Source organism: Vombatus ursinus, unplaced genomic scaffold, assembly GCF_900497805.2.
Source record: "Vombatus ursinus unplaced genomic scaffold, bare-nosed wombat genome assembly UNPS02015255.1, whole genome shotgun sequence".
Taxonomy (NCBI): Eukaryota; Metazoa; Chordata; class Mammalia; order Diprotodontia; family Vombatidae; genus Vombatus; species Vombatus ursinus.
This window is the reverse complement of record NW_020955033.1, coordinates 12,209,348-12,230,089: the sequence shown is the minus strand read 5'-3', so window position 1 is coordinate 12,230,089 and position 20,742 is coordinate 12,209,348. Positions and strand designations below refer to the sequence as shown.

Below are 20,742 nucleotides of genomic sequence, written 5' to 3'. Positions count from 1 at the left end.
TAATCCGCTCCTCACCAAATTCTTCTTTTTCTTTCATGGTGGGGCTTTTGACTTAACATTGTCTAGGAGTCGCTTCCACCCTTCATAGACTGTTGTTTTTTGGGACGTCCCTCTTGCCTAAGGATGACATTTGTTCCTGAAAATAAATGTGTGTGTGTGTGTGTGTGTGTGTGTGTAAGTAAAACCCTCAGACTTACTGAGGTTGTCTGACCTTAAGTATACCTACTTGATTTAAGACTGTATGTTCACTACTGATGAAAAACAAGCACACAGGTGGCAGAAGCAGCAGCCAGGTGAACTACTTTCTGTCCTAGGAACAATAAATTCATGGGAAACAGAACAGGACCAGCTTGAATAGGAACCTTATGTTTCTAAGATGTAAACCATATGTTTCTAAGATGTAAGATGGATCCCTTGACTCATCCCTGATTTGTAACACATAGCCTGTCCCTCTTAGGAACAGGATACATAGCCTCTGGATTTAGGAGGAAGATGAAACTTGGGATACAAGAGAAGAGGATTTGCTGAATCCATGACTGTTTTATACTTTAGTTGTGTGGCATGGGTGTGGTTGGTCTTATGTTAAGGGAAAAGAGGACCTAACTTGGAATTATAAAAACAAAATAAAGTCAATTCAAGTTAATAAACGCTATGATATGATAGTTTTAAAAAAGGCTAATGTTATAATAGTCTGCTCTAATAAAGACATGGTGTTCTAGCATAGGAAGATGATAATTCTCATTTTATTCCCCCCTAGTCAGATGCCAATTGGAGCACTATGCCAAGTACTGGCCCTTAAATGTGGGAAAGTTACTGATAAGCTGGAGAATATCCAGAGAAGGGCAACCAGGATGCTAAGATTCTCCAGATCATGTCACATGAGGATAGGTGGAAGGAATTGGGAGGAGGGAAGGCATGGGGAGGGAGTATGATGTATGTCATCAGTTCAAAGCCCCATACAGAGCAGAAATAACAGAATCAACATCTCCCCCTTTTTGGAGATAGAGATTGTTTTTAGAACAATTCTCTAACAAAGAAAACTTCATTTCTCAGGGGAGCAAGGTCTTTGCAGGTCAAGTTTGAGGAATTATTATGATTGCTTTAACACTTCCACATAAAGGAGGATTTATACATCTGTGGACTCTAATGAATGGTGACTCTGCTTAGTAATTTATAAACAATCTCAGCTTCAGAAGGACACCAAGCCCTACATAAAAGCCCTACTCATCATTACACATTTTCACTTTTCATAGAAACCCATCTTTATTTCCTTAAGGAACAAAGACATTCCTTCAGGAACAAAAACAAGTCTAGCTTACAAGAAAAAAAATAAAACAACATATTTGAGCAAGAACTAGTAGCAAGGACAGGAGTCTGGACCCAAAAAAGAAAAAAAATAAAAGCTTCCTTCCCTCCATTAATGACCCTTTGAGCACATAACACTTTAAGTTTAGGGCTCTACTAAGTGGTATCTATACTGTTTCAAAACATCTGAATGAAAAGTCCATGGAGTCATCCAGATGTGTCATATTGGATATACATCCAGATGTTTATGGAAAACACTCAGACTAACTGAATTTTTTTACTCTTCTCCCAGATATTTTACCATCTTACATAGTTAGTCTCATTCCTTGAAACAAGAAGGGCAATTATATTCTGATTGGGAACTATGAATTTCTTATTCATTGCTGACATGAAAATTTTAAGGGGTAATTTCTCCTGGCGGGAAATGGCAAAGTCAGGGAATGTTGATTTGAGATCTGGACCTGCCGCTAACTACCTATGTGACCTTGAGTGGGTTAGTCTGGCTAACCTCTTAGGTCGTTTTCAGCTTTAAATCCTATGTACCAACTATTGGGTCATTATTTTCTATATATAGTAATCATTTATAGGGTTTTTTTCCTGTCATTCTGGAATTGGTCTGTGTGCATGGGGAGGAGGGGCACTTTATTGTCTTAAAAAAATTATGGCTTCATTGGTACTTGGCTGTATTCTATCTCTCTTAGTAGAATGCAAAGTTCTTCAGGGCAGGAACTATTTTACTTCACTCTTTATAATTCCCAGCTTCTCAAAAAAGACCTGGCACATAGTAGGTGCTTAAAAATACTTGCTGACTAACTGGGACATTTATTGATTAATAATGATGACAATTATTTAGAAAATAATTTCTGTTAACTACAATATGGCACTTCTTATTCATGCATTTTATGCAGGGGAAGCAGAGTTCCATATTTTGGACCTATTTTTCCATCCTGAGACAGCCATTTTGCTATCTTCTTTAGATTTCTTTTCCTAGTGTTGGCAGTTCACATGCTAACTAAAACAGGAACTACACAGAGCTTAGTGCTGTCTCTGTTCGAGGATGATACTCGATTATGTGAAAAAGTCAGTACTCTGAAACTAAAAAGGATCTTTTTCTCTTCTGTACCCTAGAGAACTTTGTTTCTTAAATGGTACATAAGACATTCTCATAATTTGCCTCTTTGTATACATCTTATCTACCCTGCAAGATTAGAAGGGGCTTTCTAGAAGGAAGGGGCTTTCTCATTTACATCTGTATCTTTTATAGCACTTATTAGGTGTTCATGAAATAATTGTTGAATATATATGTATATGTATTTGCTTTTATAAGAAATCTATGCTATGAAAAAGGAAGAACATGGGTGAAGACAAAAGGTAAAAGGAAAATTTTTTTTAATTAGGATAAAACCACATAAATACAATACCAAGTGAAATAAGTTGAAGAATCAAGTGAATTCTGTGTTGCCCAATGAGTTGTGAACAGGATACCTGGTTTTCCCAACTAGGATGCAGTATTCAAATAAATTTAGCATGTATTTCTTAAGTGCCTACTATTTGTCAGGTACTATGCTAGGTACTGGGGATGCAAAAACAAAAATGAAAAGAGTACTTGTCCTCAAGTTGGTATTTTTTTTTCTTTTTTCTTTTCTTTTCTTTTCTTTTTTCTTTTCTTTTCTTTTCTTTTCTTTTCTTTTCTTTTCTTTTCTTTTCTTTCCTTTTCTTTCTTTCTTCTTCTTCTTCTTTTTTTCTTACTGTTTATGAAGTTTCCTTGGAGAAATATTTTAACTAGAGTTTCCTTCTCACGTTAATTTTTTTTAATGAAACTAAAACATTGATACATAGTTAAGAATACCAAGCTTAGAGTCATCGGTCAAAAATTTATTAAGTACATCCTATGTGTAGAGTCTGGAGGAGGAAATGGCAAACCACTCTCATATCTTTGCCAAGAAAACCCCAAATGGGTCCACGAAGAGTTAGATATGATTAAAAAACACTCAAAATGTGTAGAGCATAGTGGTATTTCTTCATGATGCTAACTTCAGTCAATAATGTCATTACAAGCCTCTGAAATCATCCATTTGCTTATTTTTGACTTATCTTTATATGAAAAACAACAATTTGTAGTGTGTGTATGTTGATGTACACATGTGCATGTATGGAGTAATAGTTGGAATTTCTCTCAGAATTGCTAAAATCTATCTAAGCTAACAAAAAATTTTAGATATTGTAATTTTTAACCCAGATATATTGATGAATTCTAGATATCCCTTTAATAGTATGTGAGAATGTCTTTTTTTCTTTTGTTCTCATCTGTGAAGAATTTCTAACATTTCTATCTTAGTCCTATTCCTGTCTGTTACAAAAAAAAAAGACAGCTTTTCAGAACTTGTTGGTTTTAGTTAATATTTTCTTAATCTAATCCTTTACATGTATTCCTAACTTCATCCACAGAGTGTCACTGTTAGGAGTGAAATGAAAAAAAAATCAGATTTGTTTCACTTGCCAACACTAACTGTTCAATCTTATGTAACAATCTCAACATAAAAGATTTTGGGTCTCCCTAAATTGAATTTTCAATACCCCAAAGTGAATATGTCCATGAACTACACTAAAGAAATACGAGTTAGTCAACAATTATTAAGTGCCTACTATGTACCAGGAGCTGTGCTAAGCCTACTATGTGCCAGGCACTGGGCTAAGCACTGGGAATACAAAGAAAGAAAAAATACAGCCCCTCTCTTCGAGGAGTTCACTATGTATAACAGATAGAGTTTATGGTCTGTCCATGATACATGGATATGGCGTCCAAAAGTCCTTATAATACATCTAACCAGTTGCTACCCAGTTGCTAAGGTCTCTCTTATCTCTGAAATTACTTTATAATTAATTCACAAATAGTTTGCATTTACTTAGCTGACATACACACACAGACATACACACTCCCATAGCATGTAAATTTCTTGAGGGAAGGGGCTGTTTTGTTTTTTATCCCCAGGTACAGTGCCTGGCGTATAGCAATTATTTAATAAATGCTTGTTAAATGAATTTTTACTTTTCTAAAGACTCAAAACCTAACTTTGGGACCCAAACTATTTGATAGACTGGACTGTGGATTATGAATAGCCAAGACTAGGAGTGGGGAACCTGCTGCCTCGAGGCCACATGTGGCCCTCTAGGTCCTCAAGTACGGCCCTTTGACTGAATCCAAACTTCACAGAACAAATCCCCTTAATAAAAGGAAAACTTCTGTAAAACCTGGACTCAGTCAAAAGGGCGCACCCAAGGACCTATAAGTCCACATGTGGCCTCAAGGCTCCAGGTTCCCCACTTCTAACCAAGATATTCCTCAAGTGGTTTGTGGGGTAGATAACCTATGCTTTTAGCATTTTTCTAAAAAGGAAGATATAGTAGTCATATAGGATGATAGGGTCTAGGGTTATAAGGAACTCTAAGGCCATTTAACCCCACCCTCCCATTTAATAGCCTAAGAACTAAAGACCAGAGAAATTACGATTTGCCTAAAGACATAATACTATAGTAAGCAGCAAAACTGAGATTTGAACAGAGGTTCTCAGGTTCTAATGCTCTTTCTCTTATGTTTTTCTTCTTGCCTTTCATAGTTTTAAAGTAAATAAATGAAGTAGTTAAAGAAAATATTGTTGACTGGAAAAAATGGTAATTAATCTTTCTTCTCTCCTTTCTTTCCCTCCCTCCTTCCTTTCTCCCTCATTCTCTACCTCCCTTTTTTCCTTCCTTCCTTCCTCCCTCCCTTCCTTCTTTTCTTCCTTTCTCCCTACCTTCCTTCCTTCCTACTTCCCACCCTCTCTCTTTTTTCTTGCTTGTATGTTGACTAATCCACAGTGATTACTGATCTTGTTTGTTATTTTGAGTGGAAGTGTTTTGATGACAGCAAAATTTCATTTATTGCCTGAGTAAAGTGGCCCATAGGAGATTTGAGACTTGAAGATTGGCTCGGCTTCTGTGAGACCTGCCTTTTCCCACTCAGCGCTATATGAAGCTCTTTATTTGGTCTATCGAGTTGATTGTTCTGAATCTAAAAAAAAAAAATTCTCTTAGTAGGGACCTGACATGATAGACCATAATGACTTAGAAAGAAACGTTAAACAGTCCATCCTGTCAACGGTGGCTGCCGGGTGCCGGCAGACCATGGCAGCTCCTTTTATCAGGTCAATGATCTGCTAAAAATTGTCTAAGCAGGACCCTGCCATGATAGGCCATAATGCCTCAGAGGAAGTCATTATGGACTATCAAGTAAACAATACACATTTTTAAAAAAAAATTACTAATTAGGTTTTGCAGCAATGCTTCCCATCCTTAGGGGCTCTACAGTGAGATAATTGACCGCGACATGAGTTATGCATTCCAAGCTGAAGGCATGAAGGTTAATTATCTTGGTCTAAAGCCCCCAGCAAAGGGGACTATTGTGATGAGAAGATGACATTTCAAAACAGATTAAATTTCTTTTATTTTCTTTGTATTTTTTGAGGCTTATTTTAAATAGTTGTGATTATAGGGCAGAAGGAGAGAATAACATTAATGGTGACCATAAAACCTATGGAGAAGGCCATATAGCGTACACTGAGGAGAGATCTTAAAGGTAGAGGACTTCCGGTTCATGTGAAGAGCTCCTAAGAAAGCTACCTTGATTAGAATAATGTCTTGAAGAATGTATGAATAAGATATTACATAAAAAGACCTAGGAGGCTCATAATACATTAGATCTCATCATTTTTTCATGACTATATTCTCCCTGACCTGGAAGTAACTTTTGACTAAATTATACAGAATAAGGAGTTAAGGATTGGGATTTCTTTATGGTCTGAATTCATACCATCATGCTATACTAATGAACATTTTTGAATCAAGAATATAATCAAGAGATTTCCCTTTAATTTGTAATTCATCTTTGAGGAGTTAATTGACACAGAGAGGTTACATAAGAAGGAAATATTTTCCTAAAAAAATACTTTTGGAGAACAAAGGATCATGAAGGAATGGGTAAGACAGAAAAGGATGCAAAACCTTTCCTGTATTTCCCTCTAGAGGAAAAAAAGTTGTAGTTAATGTTTGCTTAAGTAGACCCATCTGTCACTTTGGAAAGAAACAATGGTGCCCCAAATTCCAGCATGTGAATATGCATGTATGAACAAAATGGTTTCATTCTATTTAATTCATTGATAACTGATGGAAGTGGGTCTTTGTTGGAGTCAAGCTCAAGGGAAAAAATGAGAAACTTTTCCTTTTGAGATGATGAAATCTTAATGTCATGACCATTGTCACACACCAGAGTTGTACTAATTCCAATGTCTGACTTACGCATCTTGTGACAAATAAGACTTCTATTACAAAAAACTATGCTAAAAATTTTTATGTTATGATTATTATTATAATTAAGAATGCTATGATTCTGTAAGTTATTGCCATTGCCCTGGTCCTGTTCATGCCTACAATTGGCCCTTATTTAGGAAACCAAGACTGGGTCATACCTAGGAGGAGGCCATGAAATTTCAGCAAAGAAAGAGAGCAATGTATCTTCTTTAAAAAGCAAGCATGTACTTTACATTTGATATTTTGTTCCTTTCTGACTTTGGGATTTGAGTTGTAAAAGGTAGACTTGGGAAACTAGATATGTGAGGCAGCAGTTTAATATGTAAAATGGAAAAAAAAAAGAAACCCAAACATTGTTTCTAGGAGTCTTATCACAGGCTAGGTTATAACTTTAAAGTAGAAGGGTGAGCAAAAACTGTGTATGCTGCAATATGTAAGCTCCTCGAGAGTTTTGGTTTTGATTCTGCATCCTCAGTACCTGGCACAGTGCTTTCCACACAGTATTTGTTGTTTATTCATTTCAGTTGTGTCTGACTCTTGGTGACCCCATTTGGGGTTTTCTTGGCAAAGATACTGGAGTGGTTTGCCATTTCCTTCTCCAGCTCATTTTACACATGAGGAAAGTGAGGCAAACAGATTTTGAGTGACCTGCCCAGGGTCACACAGCCACTAAGTGTCTGAGGCTAGATTTTAATTCAAGCCTTCTTGATTTTGGGCCCAGAGTTCTATCCACTGTACTACCTAGCTGCCCCTCCACACAGGGACTTAATCAGTACCTATGGAATTAAATTTCAGGCTTCCTTTGTTGTTGCTGTTTTAAGCATGTCATTGAATTCCTAGGAGTCCCTGTGAGAGTTTGGTTGGGTTTTTTCAAGGACAGCACAAGTGAACTTGCCTTCAAGTCACAGCTGTTGTGATCTTCAACAAATCACTCCAATTCTCTGTACCTCAGTGTTCTCATCTATAAAATGGAGAGATTGGACTCTAACATCCTTTCCAGCTCTGATTCTATGATCCTTTTCTTAGCTCTTGGCATCTCTTCCCTTATCCTCTTAGGGAAATAGGAACTGATAAACTAATGCATCTATAGTTTTCTACTAAACTCATGTCAAGTACCACTCCCTAGAAGATCAAGACAGGTTTCTTATAGAATTTTTTTTTTTAAGTAATTACTTCTTTCTTGTTGTTCATTTGTGTCTGACTCTTTGTGAACCCATTTGGGATTTTCTTGGAAAAGATACTGCAGTGTTTGCCATTCCTTTTCCAGCTCATTTTACCGATGAGTAATCTGAGGCAAACAGGGCTAGGTGACTTGCCCAGGGTCACATAGCAAGTATGTGTCTGAGGCTGGATTTAACTCAGGAAGATAAGTCTTTCTGACTCCATCCACTGTGCTACCTAGCTGCCCTTTTCATATGACAACTGACCTGTAAGTTACAGTCTTAGAGAGTGGTCTGAGGCACCAGGAAGTTAAGGGGCTTGACCATACTCTTACAGTCAGGCGATGACAGAGGCAGTATTTGAACCAGAACTTTGTGATTCCAAGGCCAGATCTGTTTCGACTATGCCAGGCTACCTGTCATTTTGTTACTTATATGCGTGAATGTTACATTCCCATAGTGAGGTTTAAACTTATTGAGGGCAGAGACTTTTTTTAGTGTTATTTTTGTATTTCAACTGCTTAGCACAGTGTTTTGCATACAGCAGTTGATTAATAAATGTCTGTTGCAGTGCTGTGGAATTAAACTGACTCAAGAACAAGTCAGGCCAATTATTAGGGTCATATATTTGAGACCTCATGGGCCATCAAGCCTAACTTCTTAATTTTACAGATGAGAAAACCAAGGACCAGAGAAATCAAGTGACTTGCCCAACATCACCTATGTGTGACAGAGGGAGGATTTGAATGAACACAGATCCTCTTGTTCCACTTTCCTCTTTCCACATGATGCTAAATCACTGACTGGTTTGACTTTCTTTTCTCTTCTCCATGGATCTGGCAAGCCCATTGATAAACTGATTGACTCTACTGGTTAGATAAATGCAAAACCTGTGTCTTTCAGTGATTAATTTTATAGTTGTTTTACTTATTTATTTTTATTTTGGGGGAGGCAGTTGGGGTTAAGTGACTTATCCAGGGTCACACAGCTAGTAAGCATCTGACGCCAGATTTGAACTCAAGTCCTTCTGACTCTAGGACTGGTGCTCTATCTGTTGGGCTCCCTAGATGCCTCTAGTTGCTTTATTTTTGAAAACCACAAAGTGGGAATTGTTTGTGGGACAGCCAGAGATAGCACAGACAACACAAAGAATACTCTTACCTTTCTTGCATGGGTGGGAGCTGGATCCAGCTGTTAAATCTCGGGTCGTATCGGCTGACAAAGTTTGTACTGTGTTTTCCTGTAAAAATACATTCATGCGGCACTTAAGACACAGTACAATTAGATGAAAATGACTGTATTATACAACCCAACTGTTTTTCTACAAAGGGATACTGTTCATCAAGGAAGCAAGAAGAGGTACATGTTCAACAAAAGAACTGCATTCAATAATACTTGAAGTTAACGACACTCAAAACAAATGTAAAAACATGCAATGACTATCTTTTGGCTCTCCATTTTGGAAATGTGAATTAAATTAAATTGCTTAGAAGATGCTAGGTGTTTTTTGTTTTTTTGATCCATATGTCATATTGCTTACTTTGGCAGCTAGGTGGCACAGCAGATGTAGTGCTGGACTTGGAGTCAGGAAGTCTTGGGTTTGAATCCTGTTTCAGACACTTACTAGCTGGGTGACTTTGGGAAAGTCACTTAACCTCTATCCACTTCATTTTTCTCAACTGTAAAATAAGCGTAATAATAGCACCTACTTCCCAGGGTTATTGTGAGGATTCAGTGAAATAATATTTGTAAAGCACTTAGCATGGTGCCTGGCACATAATAGGCCTTAATAAATGTTTTTTTTTCCCCTTCTCCCCTTCCCTTTCCTACTGAATGTTATTTTTTTGCCTATAAAAGTTTATTAAGGTCATAGACTTAGGAAAAATGGACTTTGGAACTAGGTGATACTGTGGATGGAGCACTGGGCCAGCTATCAGGAAGACCCGAGTTCAAACCTAGCTTCAGTTACTTATAGCTTTGTGACCCTGGTCAAGTCACTTTAATCTTTATCTCAGCTTCTTCAATTGTAAAATGGGATAATAACAATAGTAAATACCTCCCAGGGTTGTCATAAGGATAAAAATCAGAAAAGCTTTGTAAACCTTAAAGTGCTATATAAATGCTATCATTATTATTATTATAATATTATTATTATTTTGACCTCATTTTACAGATAAGGAAATTGAGACCCTGAAAGGTTAAACAAATTTCCTGCTGTGACAGACTTGGGATCTAAATGCAGGCACTGACTCCAAACCCAGCACTCTGTCTGTTGTGCTGTCTGTCCCACGGCCCCATACACAGAACCTAAGAGGGTTAACCTGCCTTCTCACCACAGAAATGAGGCAAAATCCTTTTTGTTTTGGTAAAAATGGCTAAGAGAGCTACTGTAATGAATGATATGAGTGAGGAGACAGCCATGTCATGCTGTAGGGCTCAGGATATTCCTTCAGTGCAGGTTAGGGGGAATTATAGAAAGAATGAAGAAGAATCTTCTCCTATGTCACATTCTGAGGGTGTTTGTTAGAATAGGAAACATGAATGACCTAAGCCGGTTAACTAGCTTATCCCTTCTGTCAAGCCCCAGAAACATATTAACGCTTCCTTGATATTAAAATGCACCTTAGTTTACATACAGATTGACAGAAAATCAGGAAGTCTAGAGCTAGATAGCGTGCATTGATTTCCATGAAGCAACTAAGAAAAAATCAACCCCAAGTGCTGTCAATATGACAAAATCTCTGTTAATATATTTGTAGCTAAATTCAGAAACAAGGACTCCAAATTCCACTCAGTTTATAGATAGGTAGACGCAGCCTCTAACATACAAATTGGTTGTGTGTTTCTATGGGTTTCATGACAGGAGTATTTTGGGGGAGAAAATGTGTTTAAAATTCCAACTTGGAATGCCAAGGACTCCTGGTCTTCCTGTTGCAGCCCCAGGGCCTGCTTCTCCTCTATTGCTGATGGCATTGGAGACTCCCTTTGGACATCTCTTGAGTCCTGGGACAAGGTCTGAGAGTGTCTCAAATGGATTGGGATGGGGGGAGGGTGGTAAGGAACTGAGAGGGAGGTTGGATAGGTGAGGAAAAAGGATAAATGTTAGAGAACAAGAAGAGGGCTAAGGGTCTGGAGGGAAGTGATGTACAAGAATAAAAAAAAGAGAGCCATCACAGCTGTCTACAACACTGGTACTGGGGAAGGATGGGGCAATGGCTTTCTCTGGTAGTGTTGTCTGAGGCTCTGGCCCCTACTACTGGCACACAAGGGAAAACATTTACTTTGGGGGGTAGCGTAGTACCAGGCAGCTGTGCACATGGGCATTGAGCTCATCATTTTCTTTTTTTTTTTAATTTTTTTTTTAAGGCAATTGGGGTTAAGTGACTTGCCCAGGGTCACACAGCTAGTAAGTGTCAAGTGTTTGGTCTGAGGCTGGATTTGAACTCAGATCCTCCTGACTTCAGGGCCGGTGCTCTATCCACTGCACCACCTAGCTGCCCCAGAGCTCATCATTTTCCTTCTGTCTTGGTGATATGCCTTCCCAAAGCCCTGAGCTGCTCACCAAACTCAGGCACAGAGATATAAGATTTGAATGAGGACATACACATGAAGTCACCTTCCAAGACTCCTTCCCCAGAGGAGAGGTAGCATAGCAGGACATGAAGACAGAGATGCAAATAAAAGCAGGCATGGAATCCTGAACCACTGGGATCATTCTGGCCCCAGGACGGAGACATCATGGTACAGTAGAACGATCCCTGGCTCTGAGTCAGAGGACTTGAGTTCAAATCCTCCCTCTCACACTTAAGAACCATGTGACCTTGGGAAAGTTGCTTAACTTCCCCAGGCCTTAGGATCTCCAAGTGTAAAAAGGGCGATTGGATGTGATGACCTCAGATTGCTCTCAACCCTGGATCTATGATCCTGAGCATCAGATCATTACTCCTCCGTCTCTTAATCATTTGATCTGCATTTCTGGAAAGGTAGGATAAGACTACTCTTTACTCCTTTCCACCTTCAACAGGTCAGTTAATCATGCTTTTCCCTTCTCCCTCCACCCTCCTCGCCAAGCACAGGAAGGCAGGTGCACTTTCTAAAGCAGCTGCTGGTGCTTTGTATCTGTTCATTCCTCCACGTTCATGAGGTCAACTCTTCTCTCCCTGTTGAATGACAATATCCTTCCTGTTCGTTAGGACTCCTCTCCTTTTCATTCTCAGGATGGGTCTGAGGGCAGAGAGGGCCTCTCTGAGTGCTTTTGATGAAAGGGCATATCAGCACTGGGGCTAAGATAGTCTCTATCCATTGGCATGACAGGTCCTCTAGGCCAGTGATCTCCAAGGTCCCAGCAGGGGCTTTGGCATAATCTTAATAATTTAATGATTAATTGATCAGGGGGTGGGGAAAGGTGTATCTCACCCTCCCAGAGCTTATGTCCAAAACAATCCTCACTCTTCCTCCTTTATCTATGCTCACCCTCCACCTCTCCCTTTCTGCCCAGACAAGTGCCCCTCAGGGTGATAAGAACCAGATCTCTACCAGGGCACTTGTCATGCAGGTGTCATTCAGGAAATCCTCTCTAGTCCCCAGAATACACCCATCCTGCTCCCCAGATCACTTCATGGCTTCAACTTGGGGCCCTGTTGATAGGACCTCTTTGTAGGCTCTGTGCTCCAGGGCAAGTAGCCTATAAGGTCCTTCCTCACCTTTTTGCATTTTTGGTGGGACAAGAAATTGCCCAGGATGACTGGCATGGATGGAATGACAGCTGCACAGCAGATCTCATTATATTATCTCTCACCTCAACTCCCCCCCACCCAAACTTTCCTGCCCTGTCGAAGGCATGGCTATCCTTTTAATCACTCAGGTCCCAATCTTGCTTCCTCACTCTCATTCACCCTGCTCATACAATTTGTTGCCAAATATCATCGGTATGAATAACTAGCATTCATATAGCACTTTAAGGTTTGTGAAACATTTTTTAAATTTCATTTCATTTTACCCTCACAACAACCCTGGGAGAAAAGTTATATGATTATTCTTTTTCTTCTTTTTTAGATAAGGAAATTGAGGCTGACAGTTTAAATGACTTACACAGGGCCATACAGCTACTATGTGTCTGAGGTAGGATGTGTATACTAAGGTTCTTCTGACTCCAGGTTCTGGGCTCTATCTCTTTTGCCACCTAGCTGCCTCTAACATTTCCCATACCACCCTGTTTTCCCTGTTCTCCTAGCTTCTACTTCAGGTCCTCACTACCTGTCACCTGGCCTATTGTAATAGCTTGCTACTCGGGTCCCTGATTTAAATCTTTCATCATTCTAATTCATCCTTCACACTGATTGCAAAGTATGCAGGTCTGACCTTGTCACTCCTCTAAATAATCAAATCCAATGACTCCCTATTTACTTTAGGATTAAACATTATTTCATCTTATCTTACCCTTTCAAAATTTCTATTTTTGCCCAAGTTTGATAATGCATAATTACTTGTTGTTTGTTGTTGTTCAGTCATTTCCGGCTGGACCCCATTTGGGGTTTTCTTGGCAAAGACACTGGAATGATTTGCCATTTCCTTCGACTGCTCATTTTCCAGATGAGGAAACTGAGGCAAACAGGGTTAAGTGTCTTTCCCAGGGTCACTCTGTTAGCAAGTGTCTGAGGCCAAATTTGAACTCAGGAAGATGAGTCTTCCTAACTCCAGGCCCAGTGCTCTATGCACTACGGCGGCCACCTAGCTGGCCCAATGCATAATTAATAGTAACATAATTATTAATAAAGTAGCATATTATACATATGTATTTATATATGTATATATATAATTTATAAATAAGTAGGTATTGAGAATATGTGTTCAAGATATATACATTTATATATGTATATATAATTTATAAATAAGTAGGTATTGAGAATACGTGTTCAAGAACTCCTTATTGATAGACGTTTGTGAACAAAAAAGTTTGGAGAACACTATATAAAGTCATACCCTTTCTAGTCTGGGTACCAGGCATTGTACTAGGTACTAAGGATACAAAGACAAAAATGAAACTATTCCTGCCCTCAAGGAACTTACATTCTATTAGGCAATATTGCTGCCTTCTCTTTAATTCGCAGTACAAGATTCCCTAGATTTTAGATTCCTGTGAACTGACAGGCGTGCTCCATCAGTGATTGTGAGAAGGAAGCTGTAGCAGGCAGTAGCCTATAACTTCCGTGTTTAACGTGGTGATGAGAATGGAATGTTCACTATGATGGGAGGAATGGAAGGAATATCATCATAAAGAGAAGGGGAAGGAGCCCCCAAGTAGTGGTGTAAAGGACAGGGCTTATGATCGCAGCAGCAAGCAATGAAGACAGTACAGAATGAGGGTGTTAGTCCACAAGGAACAGATTCTGAAAAGCATAACTTAAAGACTAACGTTCCCCGATGTGGGCCAATGTAGGAATCAAGGGTACACTGTCTCCATGGGACTGAAAACACATGGAGAGGCAGGATGCCAAAATGCAGGTGCAGCAGCAGCTGGCCAGCCACTAGGAGCAGCTGCTCATGATCATTCCTCTGTCTCACTCATTAGGAGCAGGGATATTTAAGGCAGGGTCAGAGAAAGGTCCTGATGCTACTGTTCATTATACTAGCCTACTGAGTTCCAGGGAAGCCAGAGTGAGGATTTTACACCACAGCAGTGGGTTTATGGTTCAGTAAATAGGGACACGGTCACAGATCCAGGTGAGCTCTCATATTAATAGTAGTCTTGGAATCCATCCTTCTCTGTCCTTGAGTGAAAATTTTTACAACTCTCTGGGATTTCCATTTGGTCTCCCTGCCTCAAATTTCTCCCCACTCCAATCCAGCCTCCATACTGAGCGGCCAACATGATTCTCCTTGAATATGGATACGACCATGTCGCTCCCCTACTCAATAAATTCCAGTGGCTCCCTATTGCCTCTTTTGTTGTTGTTTTGTGGCTTTTTAGTCGTGTCCTACTCTTTGTGACCCTATTCGGGGTATTCTTGGCAAAGGTACTGGAGTGGTTTGCCATTTCCAACTCATTTTACAGATGAGGAAACTGAGGCAAATAGGGTTAAGTGACTTACCCAGGATTACACAGCTAGTAAGTGTCTGAGGCCAGATTTGAACTCATGAAGGTGAGCCTTCTTAATGCCAAGCCCAGTGCTCTATTCACTATACCACCTAGCTGCCACCTATTGCCTCTAGGGCAAAATAAAAATTCCTCCATTGATTTTCAAGTCCTGTAAAGTCTGCCCCCAACCTAACTTTCCAACTCCCTGTTCATCACATAATATTCTTCCTGTTAACTGATGAGAATAGTATGTTACTGGTAGGCAAAGGGTCTCCTGGAGTAGATGTTTCTTTCTTTTTTTTTTTAGCTTAAATTCTATGTTAACAGTGCCCTAGCCCATGGTAACCCTGGAGGCATTATTTTTATTTTATTTTTTTTAATAAAAAAGTTAGTGCAGGACCAGGATGTTGCTACCACTAATGTCTTTTTTCTGTGCCTGGAAGTCTCCTTATTTGATACTTTACTAGAAGGTGGCCTCTTTCTTCAGTGATGAAGGTCGATTAGCCCTGACTACTTGGGGATAAATGGTCAATATCAGTTGGCTCTGCCTTCAAATCAGTGCAATGCTCAAGGTGGGAGGACCCATATCTCGATCACCTTGAACTAGAGTGAATCCCTTTGGAAGCTGTCACAGCCCAGGACAATCTCCCAAATGTGAGTGGGATCTAATGATATAGTTGTCTGGTTATAGAACAAAATGTGGTGAAGGGGCCGAAGCAAGACCTCACATGTTTTTAATGTGATCTTGCTTGCAATGGAACAGGATAAAGATGTCATCCACCTGTGGGGCAATGGACCAATCCAGGAATTCTTCCAGCTTTTCAATTAATTAATTGCTGGCATGCCAGTGGTGAATGGGTCAATCCAAATAGTATAACCTAGTGTCCACACTATGTGCAAAAGTTTGTCTTTTTGTTTCATTTTTCTGAACTTGTTTCAAATGATATTATAGTGCCATAAAGGCATTGATTGTCTGTTTATCAAAATTTCAGAAGACACAAAACTAGGAGGGATAGCTAACATACTGGATGGCAGAATTAGAATTTTAAAAAAAAATCTTGTGAGGCTAAAACACTGAGTCAAATCTCATAAGATGAAATTTTGTTTAGTTGTTTCAGTCATATCTGACTCTTCATGACCTCATTTGGGGTTTTCTTGGCAAAGATACTGGAGCAGTTTGCAATTTCCTTCTCCAGCTCATTTTACAGATGAGGAAAGTGAGGCAAACAGGGTTAAGTGGCTTGCCCAGGATCACCTCGTTAGTCAGTATCTGAGGCCAGATTTGAACTCATGAAGATGAATCTCCCTGACTTCAAGACCAGCACTCTATCCTTGTACCACCTGAAATTTACTAGGAATAAATGTTAAGTCTTCTACTTGGGTTCAAAAAAGTAACTTCACAAGCATAAGAGAAGGGAGGCCTGGTTAGATAACAATTTATCTGAAAAAAGATTTGGGAGTTTTGGAGGCTGAATGTCATAATTGGTCAACTGTGTGAGAGAGCAGGTAAATCCTGGACTGAGACAAATAGCTTCTGGAAATGTGTACATACTGTGTTGCCCTATAGAATGTAAGCTCCATGGGGGCAAGGATTGTTTCATTTTTGTCTTTATATCCTAGTGCATAATGCAATGACAGGCACATAGCAGGTACTTAATAAATAGCAGCTGATTGAACCAGGAATAAATAGATAACTCTGCCTTGATCATTTGGAATATAGTGTTAAGTTCTGAGTACCACATTTCAGGAAGGACATTAATTAGCTAGAAAGTTTCCAAAGGAAACTAGGAAAGCTAGGGTGATAAAGGGCTTTGAGTTCATGCCATATCAGGGTAGAGTGAAAGAATTGCAGAGATTTGCCTGGAGAAGAGACAACTAAAAGTCAGGGAAAGATGGTAGCTATTTTCAAATATTTAAAGGACTGTCACAGGGAAGAAGGATTAAACTTGTACTTGACCAAGAGGGGCAAAACTGGAAGCAATGAGTAGAAGTTTCAAAGAGGCTACTTTAGGGTCTAGGTCAGGAAAAAGCTTCCCAACAATCAGAGCTATCCAAAATTGGAATGATCCCCCCTCATTGGAACTCTTCAAACAAAGGCTGGATGACCATTCACTAGGTATGTTATATGAGGAATTATTTATTTTTTTATATATTATTTGAACCAGATAGCCATCGAGTTTCCTTCCAACTCTGAAATATTATGTTTCTGTGAACTTTAAACAAGTCTAGTTTAGTAGAGATCTCCCTCCTTGGATCCATCCCTGAGTGTCTGCAATTAAAGGAACTGGGAAGTACTTACAGATCATAATTTCATTTAGTACACAAAAACTTATGCAAAGAAAGGTGACATCCAGGGGCAGGGAATCTGCATCCCTGAGGCCACATGTGGGCCTCTAGGTCCTCAAGTGCAGCTCTTTGACTGAATACAAACTTCACAGAACAAATCTCCTTTATAAAAGGATTTGTTCTGTGAAATTTGGACTCAGTCAAAAGGCCACACCCAAGGCCTCAAGTTCTCCACCCCTGTAATAAGCCTATCACTAGGGCTGCAAAAAGCTCTCTTAGGGGTCCTCCTTTATGTGTGCCCACAACAACCAAGGCTCTCACATATATCTAGCCTTAGGGGAAGAGTTTCCCGGAAAAAAGTTTCATCTGGTAGTCATCCTTGCAGGAGTTTGAGGAACTGATTGGCTGCATTTTAAGTAAGACATCTTGCCCATCTCACTATTTGGTGGGGCAATTTGCTTTGATAACCCTGGAGTGAAGTGATTTCTACCAAGGAGGAATCTTGGTGGGTAGGTAGCTGGGGCAATGAAGGACTACCTTGATTATTCAGGTTATCTAGGTAACCTGTGAATCAGGAGCAGACCTCAGCCTCAGCTTCAATTTAGGAAATTTGCTGTCCCGCCTACTACAACAAGAACACAGCCCCTACTACAGACCTAGCTTGTCAGGTTAATAGATGGGTCTCTTATCACACTAACTTCCTTTACCAGGCATCACCCCTCAACTATAACTATCAATTCTGTAATGGTTTTTCCCTAGAAAATCTCCCATTTTCTTACTTTGCTATAGTAACCATAGCTTCCTAAGGCTTCCACATCATTTTGCTGTTAGTTGTGACTCTGGACTCAGGAAAACACTCCCTCAAGGAGTAACTTTATCAGTGTTCTATTCTCTGGCAGATCTCCCCTGCCCAGAAATTCCTGCTTCAATTCTTCCTGGTTGATTTGGAACTTTGAGAATTTTTTTTCTCTACTAATCCGTGACTTTTTTTGAGGGAGAAAGGGAAGGAAGAGACTGGGTCTTCCTATCTCACTCAGGCTGGAAGTACAATGGTCACTCATGTGCCCAAACCCAATACTGATCAGCACAGAAGCTTTAATGTACTCTGTTTTCTAATCAAGGTCAGTTTTCTCCTCCCTAGGTAACCTGGTAGTTCCTTTGCAGCTAGTGACACAGTGAATAGAGTGCTGGACCTGGTGTCAGGAAGACCTGAGTTCAAATCCAGCCTCAGATACTTACTAACCAGGTGATTTTGGGTAAGTCACTTTGTCTCCTCTGTAAAATGAGCTGGAGAAGGAAATTGCAAATCACTCCAGCATCTTTACTAAGAAAACCCCAAATGGGGTCATGAAGAGTTGGACACAACTGAAAACGACTGAACAACAAAGATCAGTTCTGCTATTGGAAGCCTAGTCTCTAGGTGGCTGCATTGAGCTAATAATGGGGTTGGACTAGATCCTGATATAGTGGAAAGAACACTGTCTTAGGCATTAGAGGATCTGGGTTTACCACCCTCTAACTCTTACTCCTTGTATGAGCTTGGGAAATTAGTCAATCAACAAATTTACAAGTCATTTAACCTCATTGGGCCTTAGTTTGTTAATCTATAAAATGAGGGGATTTGGACCAGATTGCCTGTGAGTTCCCTTCTAATTCTAGAGATGTTTCCCAAGGTCTTTTATAGACCTTATAAAACTCAACCTTGAACCACAGGTATTCCCAAACAGGGGGGCTCCATTCTTCTATCAAAGAAATTATCCAATCTTGGGCAGACTCTCAAGAAATCATCCAAATTTGTTGATGACAAATGTTGGCCTAGTCTGATTTGTAATAAAGGCATAGCACTGGATGGAAAATGTCAAATTTAAATGAAATAATACGGTCTTTTACTGCCACCCTTTCATTTTGGCTATTTGTACATAAAGTTTAGATGACAACATCTGAGGTTTTGGTTTAAAGCAGTGTATATACAGGTATATAGACATATAGATATAACCTACAGAGAGGCTAGTAAGACACCACCTATAAAACATGCACCAGGAATTCTGATTCTTGAATATATAGATATATATGAATATATGCACAAATAAACAGTGGCAGCTAGGTGGTTCATGGATAGAGTCTATGCCTACAGTCAGGAAGACCTGAGTTCAAATTTGGCCTCAGACACTTATTAGCTGTGTGACCCTGGGCAAGTCACTTCACCTGTTTATCTCTGTTTGTAAAAGGGGGACAATAACAAACCATACCTCACAGGGGTGTTGCAAGGATCAAGTGAGATAAGTATTTAGCATAGTTCCTGAAACATAGTAGGTACTTAATAAATGTTTATTGGTAGATAATTTTTGTAAAGTATTTAGCAAATTGGTGCATAGTAAGAGTTATATAAATGTTAGCTAAAATTATTATTAAACACTAAAGAAATATGTACATTTATTTATCTTTTTTTTTTTATTAGACTTGGGATTTGTAATTGCCATTGAAGGATTTCATCTTCCAGGGTAGACTAATACCCTTTCTACAACTTATAGACTTAGAGAGTTAGATGGAAAAGTCATATAGAGTTCAGTGATTTGCCAAGGTTACCCAGCCAGTGTGTGTTCGAGGAAGGACTTAAACTCAGATCTTCTGTCCATTAGGTCACGCTGCCTTTTATGTGTATCTCTCTCTCTCTTTCTCTCTCTCCCCACCCCCGTCCCCCCATACACACTATACATATGTATTTGTATTTATTTGGTTGGATCTGTTTCATTAGTATGGGGAATTCCCAACCATGGATGCAGATGTCCACCTCACCTGTAACTTAGAGCTGCCTGGAAGCACCAAGAGGTTAAGTGACTTATCCACAGCAATACAGAGAGTATGTGTCAGAAGCAGGCTTTCCTGACCTAGAACCAGGTCTTCCTGACTCCAACGACCACTCACAGGCTAGTAAGCCATGTTGTTTCTCATATTCACATGTATTATGTGTGAATATGTATTTATATGTATTCGTATGTGCACAGGAGTATGAGAGAAAGAGACGGAGAGAGACACAGAGAAAGACAGAATGGTAAGGGTCTGTCTTAATTCCTCTCAGAAGCCAAGGCTTTCTGAAGTGCATCTTTTCAGAACCTTTCAACAAGCCTTGATGGTCATGAGAAAAAGGAAGCATTTTCAGCCCTCTCTGGTTGACAGTTTGTTTTTACAGGATCTTTTGCCAGTTCATCTTACTCTGTTTATATCCTCAGCACTTGCCATAATATCTGGCAGACAGTAAGAGCTTAATACATGTTTGCTAACTGACTGACTTCAAGGGCAGAGAAGCTATAATACTAAGGAACACAGGTGAGCTCTTATTTTGAAAGTTAGGGTTTCTCATTGCATCAGATGAAATCATGGAAGTCAGAGCTCCCAATGGGCCTCCTTCCTGGGGATTCTGAAAGAGTTCCAATTTATTTAAATAACTCAGTTTAAAAGAGCTCAATCCCTATTTAGTTCAGCTCAGCCCTGTATGAAGGTGCGCACCACTTGTCACACAGAGCCTGTGAGTTGGCTCAAAAGATAAAATTTCAAAATCAAACTGAC

The 20,742-nt window shown here is 39.5% G+C and overlaps 1 protein-coding gene across 3 annotated transcripts in view; it reads right to left on the bottom strand.

Annotated features, from left to right (window-relative positions):
- LOC114031924 (kelch-like protein 14) overlaps positions 1 to 20,742 on the bottom strand; it is a 137,077-nt gene that overhangs the window by 9,995 nt on the left and 106,340 nt on the right. For all 3 annotated transcript variants that reach the window (XM_027847140.1, XM_027847141.1, XM_027847139.1), the window contains exon 5: positions 8,973 to 9,051. In XM_027847140.1, coding sequence (XP_027702941.1) covers positions 8,973 to 9,051 — 79 coding nt within the window. The remainder of the gene's footprint in view (positions 1 to 8,972; positions 9,052 to 20,742) is intronic.